Raw genomic sequence first — 20,710 nt, forward strand, 5'->3', positions numbered from 1 at the left:
GAAGAATGAGTAAGAATAGCCAGTTCTCATTATGCTTAAGTTCATCAGGGCTACACCTTCACAGGAAACAAATACCACCAGTGAAGGGTGACAGCCACTGTAACTTTAGCTCCTCTGTTTTGCTTAGGAGCAGTCTGGCTGGTGGCAGCACCTCTGCCTCCTCTAGCCTCATGCTATAGCACACAGCACCTTCTGCCTCCCTAGGTCCTCCCAGTTTGGGGGTATTTTTTTCACCTGTAGGTCTTTTCCCAGATTTTTTTCTTTGCCCTTCCCCACTGTAAGCTCCGTGCTCCAGTGGCTATTTTGGAGGGCTGTAACCGCAACTGCCTTTTCACCTATGTTAGATAATCTGAGCCATGTGCTCTGGCTCTTTCTTGCAGAAAATAGTTTAAGGGTGTTGTTTAAACCCAAGCTGGAGGGGTATTGATTTAGAAATCATACCCTGCTTTACCTCAGGCTTGAATGCAATTACTTTGCAATGAGGAAGCAGGAACGATCCTCCTATGCTTTTTCGTAGTTCTCCTAAAAGGAAATTATTTCATATCTGATGGTGAAAGGATCCAAGAAGGTCTCAGTGGAGAGGCTGGGGGGAAGTGCCCACACTTGGGTAAGGGCATAGATCAGGAAGCTGTAGGAATGCTCTGTAAAGGACTTTATGGCAAATGAATCCAGATGCTTGTGTCCGAGTGCCAGCTGTCCGCCCCTCGGCCCCAGTTAACTGTAGTGTAGACATAACCTTAGACCTTGCTTCATTTCCTGCTGTGGTCTAACATTGTCCTGGTTTTGGCTGGAACAGAGTTAATTTTCTTCCTAGTCACTGGTGCAGTGCTGTGTTTTGGATTTAGGATGAGAATAATGTTGATAACACACTGATGTTTTTAGTTGTTGCTAAGTAGTTTATACTTAGTTTATACTAAGTCAAGGACTTTTCAGCTTCTCATGCTGCCCTGCCAGCAGTAGGGCTGGAGGAGCACAAGAGGCTGGGAGACGACACAGCCAGGACAGCTGACCCCAGTCTGGCAGAGAGGATATTCCATACCATGCAACGTCATGCCCAGTATACAAGCTGGGGGGAAAGGTGGTTGGGGGCTGCTGCTTGGGAACTGGCTGGGCAGCAGTCAGTCAGTGGTGAGCAATTGCATTGTGCATCACTTGTTTCATATATTCTTTATTTTATTATTATTGTTGTTGTTGTTTTTATTATTACCCTTATTATTTTCTTCCTCTTCTGTCCCATTACACTGTTTTTACCTCAGCCCACAAGTTTTCTCACTTTTTACTCTTTGATTCTCTCCCCCATCCCACTGGAGGGGAAGGAGTGAGTGAGCAGCTCTGTGGTGCTTAGTGGCTGGATGGGATTAAAAAGACAAACATATCTCAATTAGAGACAGTACAAAATGAAGGAGGAAGGCCAACTCAAACAGAGTAGTCACAAGAATGATTCAGTTACTGTGAGGTGACACCTAGACCAAAGTTCTCCCAGTTTATAAAAATCTAAACAACCCAACAAGGTGGCAGGGATGGGTATAACAAGCAAGGAAAGCAGCTGAAAAGTTTATGAAATGAATGCTGTACTTCTAAAAGGTGTCTACAAGTTCACTAATGATGACACAACCTTCCACGATTTATTTGGTGCGTTTCTTCCAGTGCCGGTTCTGTGCACTCTTGCCTCCAAATCAAAGCATCCTGGAATGTAAATCCCCTCTGTGATCAAGACAGTTGTCTTGTCCTGTGGAAGAGAAGTGGCAATCTACAAAGTACAGTATCTCCTGAAAGAGTTACTATATGCATGCAAATATGTATATATCCTGGCTCTGTTTTTCTGTGAGGGCATTCACCAATATCTCCCTGAAGAAATAAAGGGGGAAAAAATGTTTGGTGTCATCCACCTCCTCGAGATTTCTTTTTTTGAAAAGAGTAGAAAATCATCTGATGTGCAAGACAGGGTGGTACCTTCTTTTTCTTTCACTGACAACTCATGAGGAGACCCACTCTAACTTGCTGTCTTATTTCCAGGATGGCAAATCTGTTTGACCCTCTTTGCCTTGGGGTCAGGGTAATGTTTTCTGAGGGACATGAACTGTTGAGATGATTGGGTCAGGTCTCATCTGGTCTCTGTTCAAAGCCCTTCTGTTCCTCAGAATATCTTCCCAAGGTATATCTATGCTGGCAATTCATTACGGTCCCTGCCTGCTTCGTTACGAGTGTCTCGTCCTTTGACTGTCTCCATTCACACATGCTACTTGGCTGTAGGGTGGATATCTGGAGCACTGTTTGCCAGACAAACTGGTGGCGTGCATGAAAGCTCACTCTGTGAGCTCTGCTCCTTGGACCATGCAGTGGAAACCATTCCTCAATGCCACGAGAAGGTTTCTTTGAGTCTCCGTTGATCCAAGGAGCCCTTAGACTGTGGAAACTGCTTAGCAGTGCATTACGAAAGTGAACAATTCCTTCCTGGTGCCGGTCCCTCATACATCAATGATCCTTTTGATGACATCAGTGCATAAGATATTTTTAACAAGTGAAATGGGTGCTTTTCTGAGCTGTATTTCAAACTACCGATTTATCATATATGGCATTACTCTACTCATTAGAGTCAATTAGATCACTGCTATAAATCCTTAGCTTGACTATTTGTTTTCTACTGCTCCTGTTTTGCTTTTCAGGGCAATACTCCTGGTTTGGTATCACGATGGCTGTGCATTTCAGTCTCACATGTGATCAATCAATGTTATATTTGCTGTCAGGGCTGTAGCCAGGCTGTTAAGCTCTCCCAAAAACACTTGCAGAGTCTTGAGAGCTCACTGCAGCTGAGCTCGGGTCTGGAAGCAATAGTGTTACCCATGTTTTCCCTAGATCCAGGTTTCTGCAGACCTCTGGAACAACCCCACAGAGTTAACCGCAAAGCTACTTTGAAGTAATGCGCTTCACAACATTCCATATGAAATCAAGACTGAAAAGGGAAATTTAGAGGTTACTTAAAATCTTGGAACATTTGTAAGAGCCTTGTAAGTAATAGAAACACAAGCTTAAAACATACATGAGGTGTTTCATTCCAGTTTCTTGATGATTAAGTGATTGCTCAGCTTTATCTGCTGCAAGCCAACTGTCAACTTACAGGAAGATTATTGAAGGCAGCTCAGAAATACGTCATTTCACTCAAACAACCCAGATGTCATCTATTTGCCGACATTGTAAAGCTGATCAGAATTATTTTAGTTGCACTCAGTTATTTTACATCCAGTTTGTATTTAGCTGTTTTCAGGTTGTATTCAATACTTTATGAGTATCCAGTTTCACATTTCTATTTGATATTAAAACAGGGGAAAACCCCAGCTCAGCTACTTGCACACAGGAGGCAGAACTGATGCCTTACAGCTGACCAAGATTGTGAAAGAACTCATTTCAAGTAACGCAGGGCACAGATCAGCCTTGGAAACCTTTTTTGCATAGATACGTGGTTTCTTTTACCCATCTTCAAAATAGTATAACAAAGCAGATATGTGATAGAATTGCCTTTATACCATGACTAAATATGTCCACTTCTGGCAAAGGCAGCTCTGCATCCAGTCTCACTCTTTTCTTCATTTATTAAAGCAGTCCTTAACTTTTTGGAAGGGATTAATTCATCCAGCTCCCCATTCTTTGCCCCCATATTTACTTTGTTTACAGGTATCTCTGGATTGTCACATCCACAGGTCACATTCACATGCAGACAATTTATTCTAAGCAGGCACGGTAGCACTTCTGCTAAGCTATGCAAATTGCACTTCCATGCAAGTTCTTGCATTGGGGATGTGCCTATCCCCTCCCCTCAGTGCATTTAAGCCACTCATACTAGGCTTGTTATTTCTTATTTACCTTTCAGAACTGCCTAAACAGTAGTGCATGATATCCAGGAGGCCACAGACTGGGAAACGCTCAGCCAGAGGGAAGACTGAGGAAGAAGGGAGGGGTAGTGATCCACCACGGGTGTCCAAAAGCCACTGGCAAAGACAAGAAAAGCTCAGAGGGGAGGCAATGGCAGAAAACAGTTCCCAGCATTTCTAATAAACAGAAGTCTTTGAAAGGGTATGACATCCATGCATTGTTAGGGGTAAAAGAAGCAGGTGACGTATTAATTTGGTTTGTTTTGCTTTTTAAAGTATTGCTTGATTAGTTCTCGTGGCAGGTCAAGCCCTACAGTTCCTGTCTGCTGAGACAGACCTCTGTAATGCACTGTTAAAATACTTCAGAAAGTAGTGACGGCTCTATGGATGCTACTCATTAGTAAGGCTAGCATGGCTTTTAGAAACTTGCTTGAAATAACTGTTTGAATTATAATTATCCTCCGGTTTTGATAAAGGAATATTTAGGTGAATTGTTTAGGTTGTCTAAAGGATGTGTGGGTCAATTCCTATCCCAGCAGCTTTATTATCTGTAAAATTGAATCTGTAAAAACTCATTATTGCTTTTAAAAGCTTCACATTTAAGAACAGCTAATTATTGCCAGACTGGCTGGTACAGGAGGTGTTTGAGAAAAATTTTCTTGTTTCAGGGAACAGTATTGGTAACTCAGCTTATAGCACTGTGTCATCAGAGCCCCTAATGAATCAGTCCCAAGATGTCACTAGGGAGACTGTGCTCTTTTGACAGCAGTGTCCATTTGTGACTGGTAAAGAGTTCAGAACACATTGCAGGAAAATGATCATACTGCTTTTTTTTTTTTTTAATATATATATATATATGTAGATGTTCTTTCTAACACTTCAACAGTATGGGACAAATGACAGTAAGCAGGGAAGATACTCACTCTCACCGTCAGACCACACTACAGATATCCAAGCAGCAAACTCTTTCCAGGAAAGATGCAGTAACAGGACTAATCCCTGCAAATGCAGACTGGTTTGTCAAGTTCCAGGCACTGAGTTTTAGATCCATACAACCTTCTATCTCCTCAGTCTTCCCCAAAGCCAGGTCTATACTTCACAACCCTCATTTCTGAGGCATTTTAGCTGTATTCAAATTATAGCTGAATAAACATAACAGAGACACCCCATACACCCCCCAAATACCAAATAGATCTCACTGGATGGTAGAAAAGCTCATAAAAGCATCTATTTTTCTTCTATTTTTACGTGTACAGAAGATAAATGGTTGAGTGTATTGTACTAAGTTTGAGTTCATTAGCTTCTATTCAACCCAGGCAAGACATCTCTCAAAGCTGTTACTAAATGATCATACTTCTGTGTTGTCAGTTTGATCCCTGCAGGATACGTTCATCTCAGAGAAAATACCCATTCAGGTGCATTGGCTGCCTCAGCAGAGAGGTCAAGGATTGAATGGGTGATGGAGTCTTCAATATCTACACATCTCTGAGGGTAAATCCAGGGGGGGGCACATTAATGAAAATGGTGCTGCATATATCTTACTGCTGAATAAAAGCATCATTTTCAGATGTTGTCAGCCTCCAGCCTGACACAGATATTAAATTCACATAATCTCTCTTTAAAAAGTGGATGTGTGAGTAGATTTTGAACTACATTGTACCTTGCAATGAAATTTCATTTTTCAGAACTGAAAAGCAGGCAGGTGGTTATGAACATGTCTTAAGCTATTTCTCCAGCCTGAAATGTAAGTACTGTTTGAAAATATTTAGGGAAATAGAAAATCTTAGAAGCCATGGCAACTTTTCATGAATTTATTTTAGCTGGCATCAGTATTCTGAGCTACAAGAATTATAATTTAGTAGAGAGACTCTCATTGGGAGAGGGGATTGAAGGCGTCGAGGCAGCAGCCCCGTGAGTTGACAGGGATGCTAATATAGCCACAGCAGAAGTTTAGAGAGCAGATCAGAGCAGCTGGGTGGGCTGATAGAGAGGATCAGGGCAGCCCAGAGGAGCAGTAAGAGGATCCGAATAAGTGGATTAGTAGCATACCAAAACACACATTACTTTTAGTTTTCAAACTCCCATTGATTTTAGTGCAAGTGCATATGTGGCAGGAGAAATGGAAGAGGATCAAGGTAGAATCGAGACACAGGGAGCAGCTCTGCGTGGCAGGCTGGAAACAGCGAGAAGAAACAGTGAGAAGGCTGGGCTGGGGAGGCATAGCATAATGTCCCCACACCAGCCTTAGTCAGGACTTACAGGAGCATGGCTGTTGTGGGGGCTTCCTCAGCCCGCAGCCTCAAGGAGCTGTCTATGTTGCTAAATGCTATTGTTCCTGCAGCTGATTCTGCATTAATTTTCCATCCATAGCTCCTCTGATTGTCTCTTTCAGTTGCTGCACTCTCATCTGCCTTCAGTGGCTGTGACTGAAGCAAACCAACACAAAACTGTAAGTATGATTACATACTTACACAAGCCTCTTTAAACTCTTCCTAGCCGGTGACTTGCTGGGCTGCTGGACCCTGAGCTGAGCTTGCCACAGTTTGTGCCCGTAGCATTCATCAGAAATGGGACTGCTTACCCTAGCTGTGCTTGGGCTACTACAATTAACATCAACTGAACTACCCAAAGCTCAAACATGCCCTTTCCTGGAACTGGCTTTACACATCATCTCTTTAGACAGAGGTGGTAGCCATGCAAAGACACATCCAGATTAAAAATATTAAGCACTATTACTCTATACAGCACAAACCCCAAAGTTCTAGGGAAAATAACAAGCCCTACTACATTGCCCTTGCTTCCCTTGAAGCACCTCGAGTTGTAAGTGGGAGGCAGGGCAAAATTTGTGCAGCTTATTGTCCTGGTTTAACCCCAGCCAGCAACTAAGTTCCACGCAGCTGCTCACTCACTTCCCCCCCACACACACACCCACCCAGTGGGATGGGGAGGAAAATGTGGGGAAAAGGTATAACTTGTGGCCTGCAATAAGAACAACCTACTAACAGAAATAAAATATAATGATAATAACAATGATTGTAATGAAAAGGAGAGAGAGGGAGAGGAATAAAACCCAAGAGAGAAAAAAAACCCCAAGTGATGCGCAATACAGTTGCTCACCACCACCTGCTGACCAATGCCCAGCCAGACCCCAAGCAGCAATCAGCAGCCCCCAGCCAGTTCCCCCCAGTTCATATACTGGCCATGATGTTCTATGGTATGGAATAGCCCTTTGGCTAGTTCACGCCAGCTGTTCTGGCTCTGCTCCCTCCCAGGAGCAACTCCTTGTGCACCTGCTCACTGGCACAGCTCGGGAAACTTGGAAAGTCCTTGGTTTAGCAACTACGTAGCAACAACTAAAACATCAGTGTGTTACCAACATTATTCTCATACCAAATCCAAAACCACGGCATTGTACTGGATACCAAGAAGAAAATTAACTCTATCCCAGCCATGATCAGGACACTCATGAGTTCTCCATGTTGCAGAGAAGCACGGGACATGCATGTATATGGGCAGACTTCTTTTACTCTTCCACATTAGCTTTCGTAAAAGAATTGTTGAGACCTTTTCTTCTTTATCCTCCAGCCACATCTGTGGCTTAGACACCTCAGACTCCTCACCCACCCTTCCCAGAATTTAAATCCAAAAACTGGTTTGTCCTAGAGAAGAATTAATACCTCAGTATCCAATTATCCTACAAGTATTTAATCAGAGTGGGTGGCCAGTAAACTTTGATTCTTAGACTATGATGCTCTTCCTTGCAGTCTTAGTCCAACCTACACATAAAATGACAGAGAGGAGGAAAAGCCCAGCCTTACAGTCAAAATGGGTTTTGCATTTTGATACAGAAATATACAGAGGGTTTGTAACTGCACACACAAAGAACACTTTGTACACAGATTCAGTTATGTTCTTCATTGTTGAAACAGTTCTGGAATGTTTTGGTCTCCCTGAGCTGGCAAACATGAAAACATTTGTCCATCCTGTAGTTTTTTTCTTTTAAATTTATAAGAGGAAGCAGCAGAATGGACAAGAAACCATTTCAAAACAGTGTCCCAAAGGAAAAATAGAGTAAGGATAGAGACATAATAAGATGTCAAGTACCATAACTGAAATGGTACAGAAAAAACTTAAGGGAGGTGGTCATAAACAAGTTAAACTGCACTCCTAGCTTCAGACTTCTTCAGGACATCCAGAAACCTACCTCTGTAATGACCCAGTCCTTGGATGTGCCAACATGAAAGCCTCCTGAAAGGGAAGGTTTATAGTAAGACAGTGTAGCATCAGGATGACCTGTTGTCGCCAGGTTGGGAGCTGAGAAAAAGTATTGCCTGCATATTGTGTATGATCACAAAAACATCACCGAAAACCTCCAAGGAAAAAACGCTACCACAGTTTCTAAAATCCTCAATGACATTTATTACACATAACTAACCAAAACAGCTAACCTATTAACCTGTCACCTCTGCAGCTCTTGATCTCCAATTTACCTCTTCACCCTTCTCCTGCTTCCAAATACTGCACTGAACTTCTTCAGGCTCCAAGATGAGTAGTAATCACGGTGCTATTTAATACGACAGTCGGCAGTCTCCTCCCACTTCACCCGGCCTCAGGTGGATTCCTTGACATTAGACTTAAAGCTTCAGATCAAAACACCTGAGTTTGTGAGAATTTTCCAAGTATAATTTTTCCAACTGAAAAGTTGAAGGAGTTCTTAGTACAACCATATAATTCTCCTCAGCTCTAGGATTCTTCAGTCGCCTTTGTCCTACACCATCCTACTTTCTGAATAATGATAAAAATATTGTAATTAACTGGACAGATCTGTGAGCCTGGAAGCAAAGGAAAAGTCTGGGACATCCTGGTTTGAAGAGCACTGCTGCTGTTAATGCTGAAGTATTACTAGATTCATTATATTTAATTGGTTAGCTCATGATCTAGCATCTGAAACGAAAAGAAAAAAAGAAAAAAAGAAAAAAAAGAAAAAAAAAAGAAAAAAAAAAGAAAAAAAAAGAAAAAAAGCATTTTACACACCAGAAAATTGTTGGGAGAATTAATGCCAGTTAGAATGGGGAGGTGATATTTTGAAAGTAACTTGCAGCATAATGAAGTGGTAACTAGGAAATAGTGATAATCATACTGACTTGGGATATGCTGCAAGATAAACCCTTATTTAGTCAGCTAATTTAATGGCATTTTGAAAAACACATTACTCAATTAATGGTTTGACTGAGGAAATACTTTGTGACCATGAATATATACAAAATGCTCCGAATTTGCTGTATTATCACCAGAAAAAAAGGAACTATGGGTTCTTAATGTGTAATAATACCAATCCAATACTGAGACATTAACTGAAATAAAAGATAAAATTAAAAGCTGACTGCCCCTCGGAGCCAGCGCACTTTATCCTCAGTCACTTGGCTGCCACAGTGATGCAGCCGGTGACTATCTAGGGTGACACAAGGCAGCCATTCTAGTGAGATAAAGACAACTTTGATCCCTGGGTTTCTCCAGCTAGAATAACGCAGTGGTGGCTGGTGACAAATGAGCACATGCTCCCAGTCCAGTTGTAGGATACCCACCCCATGGCAGGCTCCCAGCTTACTGTACACAGGAGCCTCTGAGTTCTTGAGGCAGCTTTTCCTAATTCACGGCTGATAAACGTTAGCAGGACAGGACAGGACAGGACAGAAAGCTTGGTTTCAGCTACCGGATCCTCCTACGTGTTGTGTGGATAACTAGAAGACTTTGACCTAAAGTCACCTTGTCCTAGTTTCTAATTCACTTTTATGCAGATGAGATGACAGGATTGAGGCCTAGGTATCCAAACTGGATAATACTTCCTAATACTAGAAATGAAAATCACAAGATGTACTTATCTGAGTAACCATAATTAGGTTTGCTTGCAGGATGAGGCTTATTCTGCATGTAGAAAAGAATGAATCTCTCTAATTCACAGAAAGCAAAATGATAAATACTAATGGAAAGGGGGATGTGCTAACTCTCTTAAAATGTTACTTGAAACTGCAGTGTCCAGTGTGCAGACTGAAATGTCATTTCAAATCATGGGTGTCCCTTTAAGCAAAAAAATCCAACACAGAGAAGAAAGGACTAAGAGGAGAAAGACAGTCGCTGATAAAACACTGCCATCACTTTTTCATAAATTATGCCCCAAAATGCTTCACAAAATGGAGCTAACAGAGGAAAACAGAAGAGACCTTTTTATTTTTGTGGCACATTCCTTTGGCAAATGCAGGGTAAGGCCTATCATGTGAGTTGAACAGTAAATGAAGGCCTTATGCTTTATAAAAATTCTCCTATTGTCCCAGGAAGGACGAGAGTCAAACACAACAGTTTCAGCAATGCTCTAAGTCTCATCAATAAAGTTAGCAGAGAGGAATCAGCAGTCTTTGGGCAGGGTGAGAGAAAAATCTCTTTCTCCACACAAAATATAGGCACACTCCTGCTGCACTTCAGACCCGACTTCACTGCACTGTACCAGATTAATTGGACCCACACAATTTAGCAAACAGCGTATGACATCCATCTACCTTTGCTGCTTCAGCATCCTCCCAAAAATATATAATGCAGGATTTTAAATAGTACATTAGCCCAGTTTCCTTTCACGAAGTCTTACAGCGAAGTTTAGGAAAATTCCGAAAGTAGCATATTGATTGCCTCTGGGATTTTCCACTTAGCAATTTAATAGAAAATTACACCCTTACCCAATCTGTGAGGCTTCCATAACCTCCCTCATTAATTTAATTTTCCAGAGTCTAATAAATTTTACCATTAGGCGTGTTTTCTGATATTGCTTCCCTATTAAGCCTATTTCCTGATTTTGCCTTTCAGAACCAGGTGCACTCTCTGTGTGGCATCTGGACGGCACCTCGCACAGAATTCCAAGCCTGCCTGCACCTGTGCACAGTTAGGATGGAAACCACTATTGTGAATATCCTATTTGCTTTCCTCTTGTTAATTTGGTGTCATTATTCCAAGCGATAGGGCCGGTCTGTGTGACTGGAGCCAGCGGGATCCTCCTGGTGGCTCTGACGAGATCGAGGGAATATCGGCATCCGCATCTGTGCGAGTAGGCGTACGCGAGTCTCACACACTCTTCTCCTTGTCATAACACAGCCTGGCTGCACGGGAGGCACAGGATGATGATGGGCAGGTGTGTTTTCAGTCAGCGGTAGTCACATCATAACAGCCTGGGTCCTTCCTCTACAGGCAACAGGCGAAAGCACTCTTGGCTGTAAAAAACCCGCCACGCCAGGAGCGAACCCAGCACAACTAACCGCACTGGAAGCCTGGCTGAAGGCGTCAAGTGGTGAATCCAATCCCGGCACCGCTGTCAGTGCGCCTGGGCCCTCCGCCCGGCTGGGGTGACCTGCTGCCCGGCGGCGGGCGGCACCGCACCCGGCCCCGGCGACGGGCGGGCTCCTTCCCCGCGGCGCTGCCCGGCGGCCCTCGGCGGCGCCCCGGGCCTGGCTCCGCGCTGCGAGACCCGCTGCCAGACACGGCGACGAGCGCCTGGCAGCGCCAAGCCGAGCCCGTCTCTGGGTCTCGCTACTTTCCGCACGGCCGCGGCCCCACCAGCGTCAAGTTCTGCCCCATCCCCGCCGGCTCTCGGCCTGGGAACGCCGCCCGGTCCCGCCGAACATGACGAGACCCCCCGGCCCTCAGGGGCCCCACGGCCGCCGACGGGGCCCGCGGGCAGCGCAGCGGCCCCGAGCGCCCGGCGGCGGCGCAAGGCCGCGCCGAGAAGCCGCCGCCCGCTCCCTGACGGCCGGCCGGGCACCCCCTGTCCGCCGGGGAGCCGCGGCGCCGGCCCGGGGGCGGGCAGGGGAAGCTGCGGCGGCGGCGGGGCACGGCAGGGGGAGCACGCCCGTGCCCGTGAGGGGAGAGGGGGGCCGGGGACCGGCGGGGGGGGGGCGCGGCGGGAGGCGGGGGGGCACACACACACAAAATGGCGCTGCCCTCTCAGCCCCTCTCCCACCAGCCCCCCTCTCCGCCGCCCCCGCGGCGGGGCCCGGCGGCGCCGGCCGCCTTCCCCGGCGTGCCGTGTGGCGACGGGCCGGCCTCGGGGTGGCGGCTTACGGCCGGGGCTGGCGGAACAGCCGCGGGGCCGCCTTCCCCCAGCAGGTGGCACCGGGGTCCCGGAGCCGGCGGCGAGCCATTGCGGGCCGCCCTTCGCCGCCGGGCCGCGGCCGCGCAGCCGGCGGGGGGGAAGGCGGCGGCGGCGCTGCCCGGCATCGCCTCCGCGGGGCTCCCCCCGCCGCACCCCGCTTTCCCTCAAAGTTTGAGGCGGGCGGTGAGGGGGGGAGGCTGGAGCCAACTTGTCCCGGATCCCTTTATTCGCCGCCGGAGCCGCCGTCTCCCAGCCCCCGCGTGTTTTGCTGGTTCAACGAGGCGCACCTCGGTCCTACCACCGCCCGGCCCCGCTCCTCCCTGCCCGCACCATGGAGTTCACCCAGAGGAAGAGAAGCAGGAAATCCCAAAGCTTTAAACTGATCAACGAAGGTAAGGCGGGGGCGGGGGGGCGGCCCGGGCTTTGTTCCCTGCCCGGGGGCAACCCCGACTTTTGCACCGGGGGGAGCGGGCGTTACGAAACGCGGTGGCCGCCGCTGCCCCCGGCGCTTCTCCCTCCCCGGAGCGGTTATTTAACTCCGCAATCCTCTGTTGGAACTCCCCGAAACCATCGCACGCCTTTTATTTATTTTTTTTTCTTTACACACCCCCCCTTGTGTTTTTTTGTGTTTTGTTTTTTTTTTTTTTAATTTATTTTCTTGCATGTGTGTTACGTGCTGTTGCAAAACGAAGGCGCCCCGCCGCCCCCCGATCCACCCCAGGAAGGTGGACGTGGGTTTGGGCTTGTTGTTCCCCAACCCCCCGGCAGGTCTTGCAGAAAATAAAGTTGGATCGTGTTTCGTGGTAAATCCTGTTTGGGGGTGGGGGGATAAGGTAAAATCGGGAAGCGAGCAAAAAATAATGACACTTGGGCAGCAACGGACCTTCTTAGTATTCAACTCCTGTGGATTTATTTGGTTTGGGTGGTGGTTTTTTTTCTTTCCCCTCCCCTTGACTGTGTACATCCGCGTATTTCAAAGGCTTGCCGAATAGAGGTTGCTTTATTAAAAATCCACGCAGCTAATTAATTGTTCGTGGGCAGGGGAGAGCCTCTGGCGTGTAACTTGTTTGCTCGGGGTGTGTTTGCTGTTGGAAAAGAGGGTATTTTAAAAGGGATCGCGGGGGGAAATACTTGGATTCATGTCAGGGAAGAAGAAGCACAGCTCTGTGTTTCAGTCTTGGTGGTTGTTTTTTTTTAAATTAAAAAACGAAAAAAAAAAAATGCCACTGGTAGGCATTTTAACAGGTGGACTTCCCAGCCAGCCCTAGGGATTTATTTTGGTTGGGGATTTAACCCTTCTCTGGCCAAAGAGATCTTTTTGCCCTAACGGATTTGACTTGAGATCTTTTCTCCTTTTGTGTTTCCAAGTATTAGACAGAAATATCTCCATGAAACGCTGTGTGTGTCCTGCATACCAAGTTCAAGGCAGGTGACTGCATGGGTGTCATGTCACACTTGGTGAAGGGGACACACACGCACGCACGAGTGTCAAGACTTGCTGTCTGAAGAGCCATGTCTTTGCAGGCACTCAGCAAAATCGCATTTGATGCAAAGAAATTTAAAGATGGAAATAAACTCACTTGGTAGGAATAGTAAATAATGCCTGCTGTACTGTTGTAGAGGGGTCTAGAGCATCGCACATACTCCCTGTTAAAAACTAGAGGGGCAGCGACCCATCAGGCTTGTCTGAAACACATTGGAGGTCTGTATGCATTAGCAAACCTATCAAGGATTTAACTTCTACGGACCGCAGGTTTGGTTTGTGGGGGTTTGATATCAAACATGCTCCTGACTCGGAGGCAGAGTTAGTGCAGGTCTGGGCTGGAGCCTGGGGGTGTGTGTGAAAGTGAAACGTGGAAAAGCAAAACTGAAATTGAAGGCATGGTTTTATTTCTGTCCTAATGGAGCTGTAAAATGAATATGTGCACTATCAGAAATAGATGACAATTTTGTCAGTTCTCGGTTGACGCTTGTTAGAGGTTTAGATATGCCCCAATGTATTAGGCAATCTATGTAACCTTGTTTTAATAGGTAAATTCAGTTATGGTACATTATTAGTAATTCTTGTTTTACCTGGGGTCTCTTTTTGGATGTAAAAGTCAAACAGAAAGCTACACTAAAATCACATCCTAGAGAGAAAATTCTGTCTTTGTACTTTGGAGAATGGAGGAGATAAAAATCACATTTTGCATGTGAGTCTGCACTTGCATACTCCTTCTTTTTTTTTTCTTTTTCCTATCAGACTTGATTAGAAAGATAATTATGTATAAATAGTTGTCTCTTGTAATTGGCCTTTGCCTCTTGCAGGAGTCATTCCGTAATGTCACAGTTTAGTGTTTACTGTTGTGAAATTGATACGGATTTTGCAGCGCCTGGACTGTGACATCTGAGGCAGAGGAAGAAAACCAAAGAGAAAAGGGTATGCTGTGTCAATTCGTTGGTAACGCACCATCTGTTAACAATGTGCACCCATACAGTGCTTAATCTGTCCAAAAAACCCCTTCAGAGCACCTTATCGAGATGATCAATCATGACCAGATCGAGAGGAAATCCATTCCTTCACTAAAATGCAGAGTGAAATGTGGTGACTTTAAGGCAGCAGCTGTAGAGCAGAAGAATATTGTGACCAGCTGGATGTATGGAGGGGAGTGCTAGAGAAGAAGGCATGTGTAATCTATATATCTAAGGACCAAGAGTCTGTAAGTCATTTAATTCCTACTTCACACGTATACTTACTCCCAGCAGATCTTGAATGCCCTTGAGAGGATGAAAATGCAGAGTGTGGTGGGTTGACGCTGGCTGGGCACCAGCTGCCCACCGAGCCACTCCATCACTCTCCCTCCTCAGCAGGACAGCTGATGACCATGGAAGGCAGTCAGCATAAATCCCGTAGGTTTAGCCTTATGAAAGGAGCTTTTACTTCCTGGATGTTGTATCTCAGACTTCACCTTTACCCGTTTCACTCGCTGGGCGTGCTCGGTAGGCAGAGGAACCCTTTGTGTGGCACCTTGTCGCTGACCTCTCCAACTCCCTGTTGTGTCTTTTCCCCCTCATTTTCTTTCTGGGCCCTTCTCTTTCTTTTGTGTTGCTGCCTTAGGCTCGATTCTAGTTTACTTATTGGGTTGTTCCTCCTCTTGTGCCCTCGAGACAGTCGTACTGTACAAATAAACAGCACATAACAAAAAGTTTCACTTCCAGGAGACCTTTCCAATCCTGTAGCTGTTTTGTCAGAGGTGCAGGTGTGCTGCTGGCGGGAGGAGGGGCTGCTTATGCTGCCCTCTGTTTCCATTGTGCCTTTTAAGTGAATTCCCCCAAAGTGCTCTTCCATGATTTAATCTCTACCTTGCTTTTTGCGAGGCAGGTAAACATAACCAGTTTATGGATGGAGTAGCTGAGAGCATTGGGAACTAGGAGGGCGTTAAAGGCGTTAGATGGGAAGGCAGCTGTTTCAAGACACTGAATATATTGTTCAGTCTTGAGCGATTTGCCGATGGACAAAGTGTGTGCCAGTAGTAGAGTTAGAAATAGCATTCAGGAGAGCTGCCGTTAGACATGTTTTTTTCTCAGACTTACTATTCCCTCTGTACACACATGTAAACAAAGCTCTGGTTTTACTGAACACCTGCCTGAGATTACAGTAGAGACCTTCACTGCAAAATATTGTTATTTGAAATAGAAATTCAGCAGTAAATCTTGTATTTGTTGTGTTGTTTGGGTTCGGTTTGTGGGTTTGGTTTTTTTTTTAATGCTGTAACATTTCTGAATAGCAGATACTAATGCTTATTCTTAGGGTCATCAGAGACGTTAGTTTCTATAGGTGAATATCCTAAGGTGTCCCTGATCCTCCTTTCTTCAGAATTCAGAGGCTAGTGGCACCAACATGAATCTGTATAGCTGAACAGTGCAGCCCTAGTGCATGTTGCTGATTTTCTTGATTGAGGTGAAGTTTGAAAGTTTCCCTTGGTCTCTGGGAAGGTAAATTTTTCATTATAAATCTGCTTTCCATCTGTAAAGCAAGAAGCCAGATAATTGGCATCTGGTGGGATAATTTGCTGTGAAAATGAACACAGTAATTTAGGGCAGGCATAGCTATTCCCTAAAATCTGTGAAATATTTGAGCTGAGTCTCTCCAGTGTGAGCAAAGTTTTTTTAGGAGGTGCTGATACAGAGCACATTTTCTGTGGTTAATTTGATGTACATGAAATAAACTGCAGATATATTGATAAATTACGTAGTAAAACTGTAGCAATGTGTTCAGTGTTCATTTTTTCCAGATCACTTGAGTTCTAATTTTTTTTATCGTTTTTCATTCCAGATTACCATCATGAGATATATAAGATCTCTGACTACAGCAATGATGTTAATGGGGAGACCAAAGAAACACAACCAGTTTTTTTAGGTATGTGCTTGTGTTGATTAATTTCCGAGCAACATAGCGTGGCCATTTGCAATTAGGGAGGAAAAAAACCTCTATGCAAGCACAGGAAGCGCCTGCCATTGTTTAATATGACATTCTTTTCAAGACCCTTTTATTCTACGAATTGCCAATATATCCTTTATTAACACTGCTAAAAGTTGTAATTTCAGACATAAATGTTTATTAGTGTCTACACACAGTGCTAATTATCACTCACTCAGAGAGCCAGATGCTGACTCTGCAGTTTTGCAGCTCTGTGCTCACCCCATTTACATTGCATATTCGCTGGCATGCTTCACTGGCAATAGTTTGTGTAATTGGGGTATTACATCTTTGACATCTGGATAACAGAAATTCAATTTCCAGGAAGCTGCTATTTGTTTGGTTTTGCTTCTGCCTTGGGTGGGATAGAGGATTAATGTGCTGTCTTAATGTAATGTCCTTTCACCTCTGTAGCTTGCCTGCTAATCCTGCCATGGCAAAATTAAATTAAATCAACAGTTAAAAATGTGTAAAGAAAACAGAAGTAATATAGAGTCTGCAGCATGATATATACTACAGCATGATAGGACTGGTTATCGGCGAACTTTAGCTTTCTGGTCTGTGTGCCTTTTGACCCATGTAACTCCCCAGCTCAGCATCAGTCCCGAGTGTGTGAATCAGCACCTGAAGTCATCCTGCATGCAAAATGCCTTTTGTTTCCTTAGTTCGTAGTGCCACAGCCTCTTCTAGAGGTCAGCAGCAAATGAGAGGGAACAGGAGAATGTCTGGGGCGGTGTGGAATCTTTTGATGGTTGGAATATTTACACAGGGGTGAGAGCTGCATTCAGTTCCCTTCTCAGCTTCTTGCTGTTAGGCTTTTGAGCAAATATTTCTTCCCTGCACCCATTTCTGGGGAGAACTAAAGGTGGCTGCGGTGCTTTGTGTTTGGATTTCGTGTTCTGGAAGCACTTGTGGTGAAGTCTGATAAACCTGAAGGAGTGAGCTCCACCAGAGGTTTACATAGAATGCTTTCTCTTCCAACCCTAAATCATGATAAAGCTTTGGCAGGAGTTAGGCATCTAGCTGCTTTTAGCCAGGATGCTTCTAAGCAGGAAGTCTGTACTTTGACGTCTCTGCCATGAGTCAGGCCAATTGATTTTGATTTCAGTTTGGCTGTGTTGTCTTCAGATTTGTTTTGGGTTGGTTTTTTTTTCGTGAGTATGCCCAGCTTTTCATTGTGACTGAATGTGCTCTGGCATTTAAGTGCCTAGAGTTCACCTATTTCAAGAGCTGGTCAGAATTTAGAGAGTGAGTCCTATCAAGGATGTTCCTTACCAGGTACTGAAGCATAGAGCTGCAGTCCTGGGAGCCCACCTTTAGTTGCTATGAAAAGAAAAAGATGCCATTTCCTTGCTGACTGTCCAACTTCCAGATCTCCTCAAGGACTGCTGGTTTTGACAAGGCTGAATGACGTATGACTGTGCAAGATGTGTGGATGACTTTTTTTTTTTTTTTTTTTTTCTTTGGGGGTTTGGGTTCAATTCAGTAAGTTACTCAGAGCTCACATAACCTTCTCCACTTTATCTTCAGTAGGTTATTTTGGTGTCCGCTTTTATCCAGATTCCTAGTGACAAAGGCACTGATCTGAAATGTAGAGAAAGCAGTAGCAGGGACTGAACTCAACTGGAAGCACTTGAAATCTGGGCTCCCATCTTTTGGCAGGGATCTGGGATGAGTGGTGTTTGGCATTCCAGGTTTCCTTTTAAAAAAAAATAATCACATTGCATAGAGGAATATTCCATTGTGCTTCAGGGCTGGTGGGATCACAACACTTTCCCCAGCTCAGAGTCCTGTCCACTGTGAAGGAGTTTCAGCGTATAATTGCCATTTCATTTGATTTTATGCCAGAATTCATCCAAGAAGGATGTTCACTCCAACTTGTTGGTTTAGACTTAAGTTTATTCTCCAATTTAGGTTTGTTCTCCAATTCAACTGACCCATGGGGTCAGCTGTTGAAACCTCAGTGTGATGCAGCCTTTAGTATGTGAATAGCTGCTAAGGTGCATCATTAAACTATTGCCTTTAGAAAAGGTGAAATGTTAATGCCAGTATATAAACGAAACGAGCAAAGCTTTGTTGTGAATGGGATGTGCATATGTTTTGGTTGCACAGTGCAGGCGAGGAAGTCAAATTGAAGAGATGCACTGTCAAGAAGAGGGGAGCTTCTAGGGTAAATGAGTAAATCGGAAGAACCCAGTTTGTTTAACATGCAAATAAATTAAGGACCAAACATCAGGAAAGACCTGTTGAACCTAGATGGCCTTTTTTGCACTGGCCCAGATGGGAAAAATATGACTTTGTCTAAATGTCGGCTGAAAATTGCAGGAAGCTTCAGCGCAATTAGAGGAATGTTGTACTGGACGTGAGCTTTGATGGTTGTAATGGTGTAAAGTCCAACTGCTTTTGGAATGGAGCTTGATAAGCTTGGGAAGTTTGCTGGTGTGATGCAGTGCTGGAGTGGGAGATGTGGTGGCTTGTCCTCTCCTCCCATCCTTTGTTCTGAGATGGTAAACAAGAAGTCACATTCTTCTAGATGAAGGACATACTAAACACAGCCTTTACAAAACTGGGGGGCGGAGAGGAATCTTCCTACTTTATTTTGCAGATGAGAACTGGCTTCTCTTTTGTTTTGAAGGGGAAGGGCTTAGTTACCTGATACCAGGAGAGACTGCTCAAGCTGAAAAGGAGGAGGCAGCCCAGAGTAGAGTGCTTGTACCTCAGATATGGACAAGATTTAAGACAGACCCGTCTTCCACTTTTGCCAATTATCAGCATAAACCTTCAGTCACAGGGCTGCTTACCCCAGACTCAGAAATACAAGCCCATGAGAAGGCTGTACACCTATGTCTTGTGGACGATGTTGGTTAAACCTAGCCTGTCTATAAACAAGAATATCTTTTGCATACACCACATTGGTTTTTTTCAGTCTTAATATTTTATTATCATCACAAAAAAGCAGAAATATAATGTACCTCCAGACTGAGTGTTTTTACAATGCTTTCAACTTGAAATTCAGGCTCTATGTTTGAAAGGTTAATGTAGAAAACTAATTATATTATCCTGGTAATCAAATGTGTGATGAGACATTTGTCTGTGTAATTAACAGTGAAGAACTTTTATAGTTTCATAAAATCGAATGCTACGCACAGTGTGCTTGGAGCATTTGTTTTGAAGAGATGTCCAAAACAGAGATGTTTATGACTGATATAAAGTGGAACTGAAATGTACTGTAATGCAGGTGTCTGTGCGTTTTACAGCATTTTGCATTGTTGAAATGGAAGGCAGCAGATTAATAACTTTGCTATGCCATGGTAAAAATAAATAATGTGTTCGTGGAGCAGGGGAGCGATGCATAAGTTACTCGCTAATTTCAAGAATTTATTCCGTCCTAGAAATAATATCCTTTGCAATTTATTCACAGAGAAAAAGTTAACATAAGTCTGTAAAGTTACTTGTTACTTTTTAGTAGAATTATATCCCAAGTCTTGATTGTTGCAGTAGTAGCTTCTATAATTAAGACTGCATAAAAGTTTATGTTTTCTGCAACAATCTAACTTTGTAAAGCATTTCTCTTTGGGGCTGAAGCATGATCTTGACCTGGGATTTTCCAATAACTGGGGGAAGTTGTTGCATATCTGTTATTACTTTTTTAATTATATGACCTCATTAATATATACATTGATGGAACAGTTGCTGACTTAACCTTTCCTGAGTGATTTAGTTATTGCAGTGTGGCATGAAGGCGAGTGACTTGGGCTTCTGTATCTCTTCCTGATGGGTGTCTTGAAACTGTTTCACCAGACTCTACAAAAGAGTTATTTTGTGGTGGTGGTGACCAGGCCACCTAAGCTGATCGAGCTTCCAGAGAAATATCCCCCCAGATCCTGAATGGTCCCAAGGTCTGATTCTTGTTGTGATTCTGCAAATTGCTTTACTTACGTTAGTGTTTGTGATGCTTATTACTGTTCTGTGTCTTGTCATAGGCAGGGGTGTCGATCAACCCACGTACTTCCGTGCTTGGTTTGGGAGTAGGGGGTCTGGTTTGAGGGTGATCTGGTTTTCCTGCAAATACAATCTTAGTGCTTTGTGTGGTGACATGAAGATGCGTAAGTGCTCTTAAAAGGTGTTTTAGAGTACTGCAAAGATGCTTCACTTAAGACAGCTTAAATGTCCCTATGTTAGCTTAGGGTAGTTAAAGTCCCCAGCTCATAACTCATGTTGCTTGTGTGATGCTCTGACATTGTTCAT

At 44.4% G+C, this 20,710-nt stretch overlaps 1 protein-coding gene across 6 annotated transcripts in view; it reads left to right on the top strand.

Moving 5' to 3' along the window:
- Nucleotides 1–12,061: 12,061 nt before the first annotated feature.
- Nucleotides 12,062–20,710, top strand: part of BEND7 (BEN domain containing 7) — a 49,035-nt gene continuing 40,386 nt past the window's right edge. For 2 of the 6 annotated variants that reach the window (XR_008822062.1, XM_056340170.1), the window contains exons 1-2: nucleotides 12,072–12,395; nucleotides 16,319–16,402. Coding sequence is in view for 2 of the 6 variants with exons in the window: in XM_056340170.1 (XP_056196145.1) it covers nucleotides 12,335–12,395; nucleotides 16,319–16,402 (145 nt within the window). In the remaining 4 variants the exon portion in view is untranslated. Of the gene's footprint in view, nucleotides 12,396–14,759; nucleotides 14,893–16,318; nucleotides 16,403–20,710 lie in introns of those variants that run through there. The other 4 variants (XR_008822059.1, XM_056340169.1, XR_008822060.1 and 1 more) reach the window with 4 other exon arrangements.

The sequence above is a fragment of the Falco biarmicus genome, chromosome 5, assembly GCF_023638135.1.
Source record: "Falco biarmicus isolate bFalBia1 chromosome 5, bFalBia1.pri, whole genome shotgun sequence".
Lineage (NCBI taxonomy): Eukaryota > Metazoa > Chordata > Aves > Falconiformes > Falconidae > Falco > Falco biarmicus.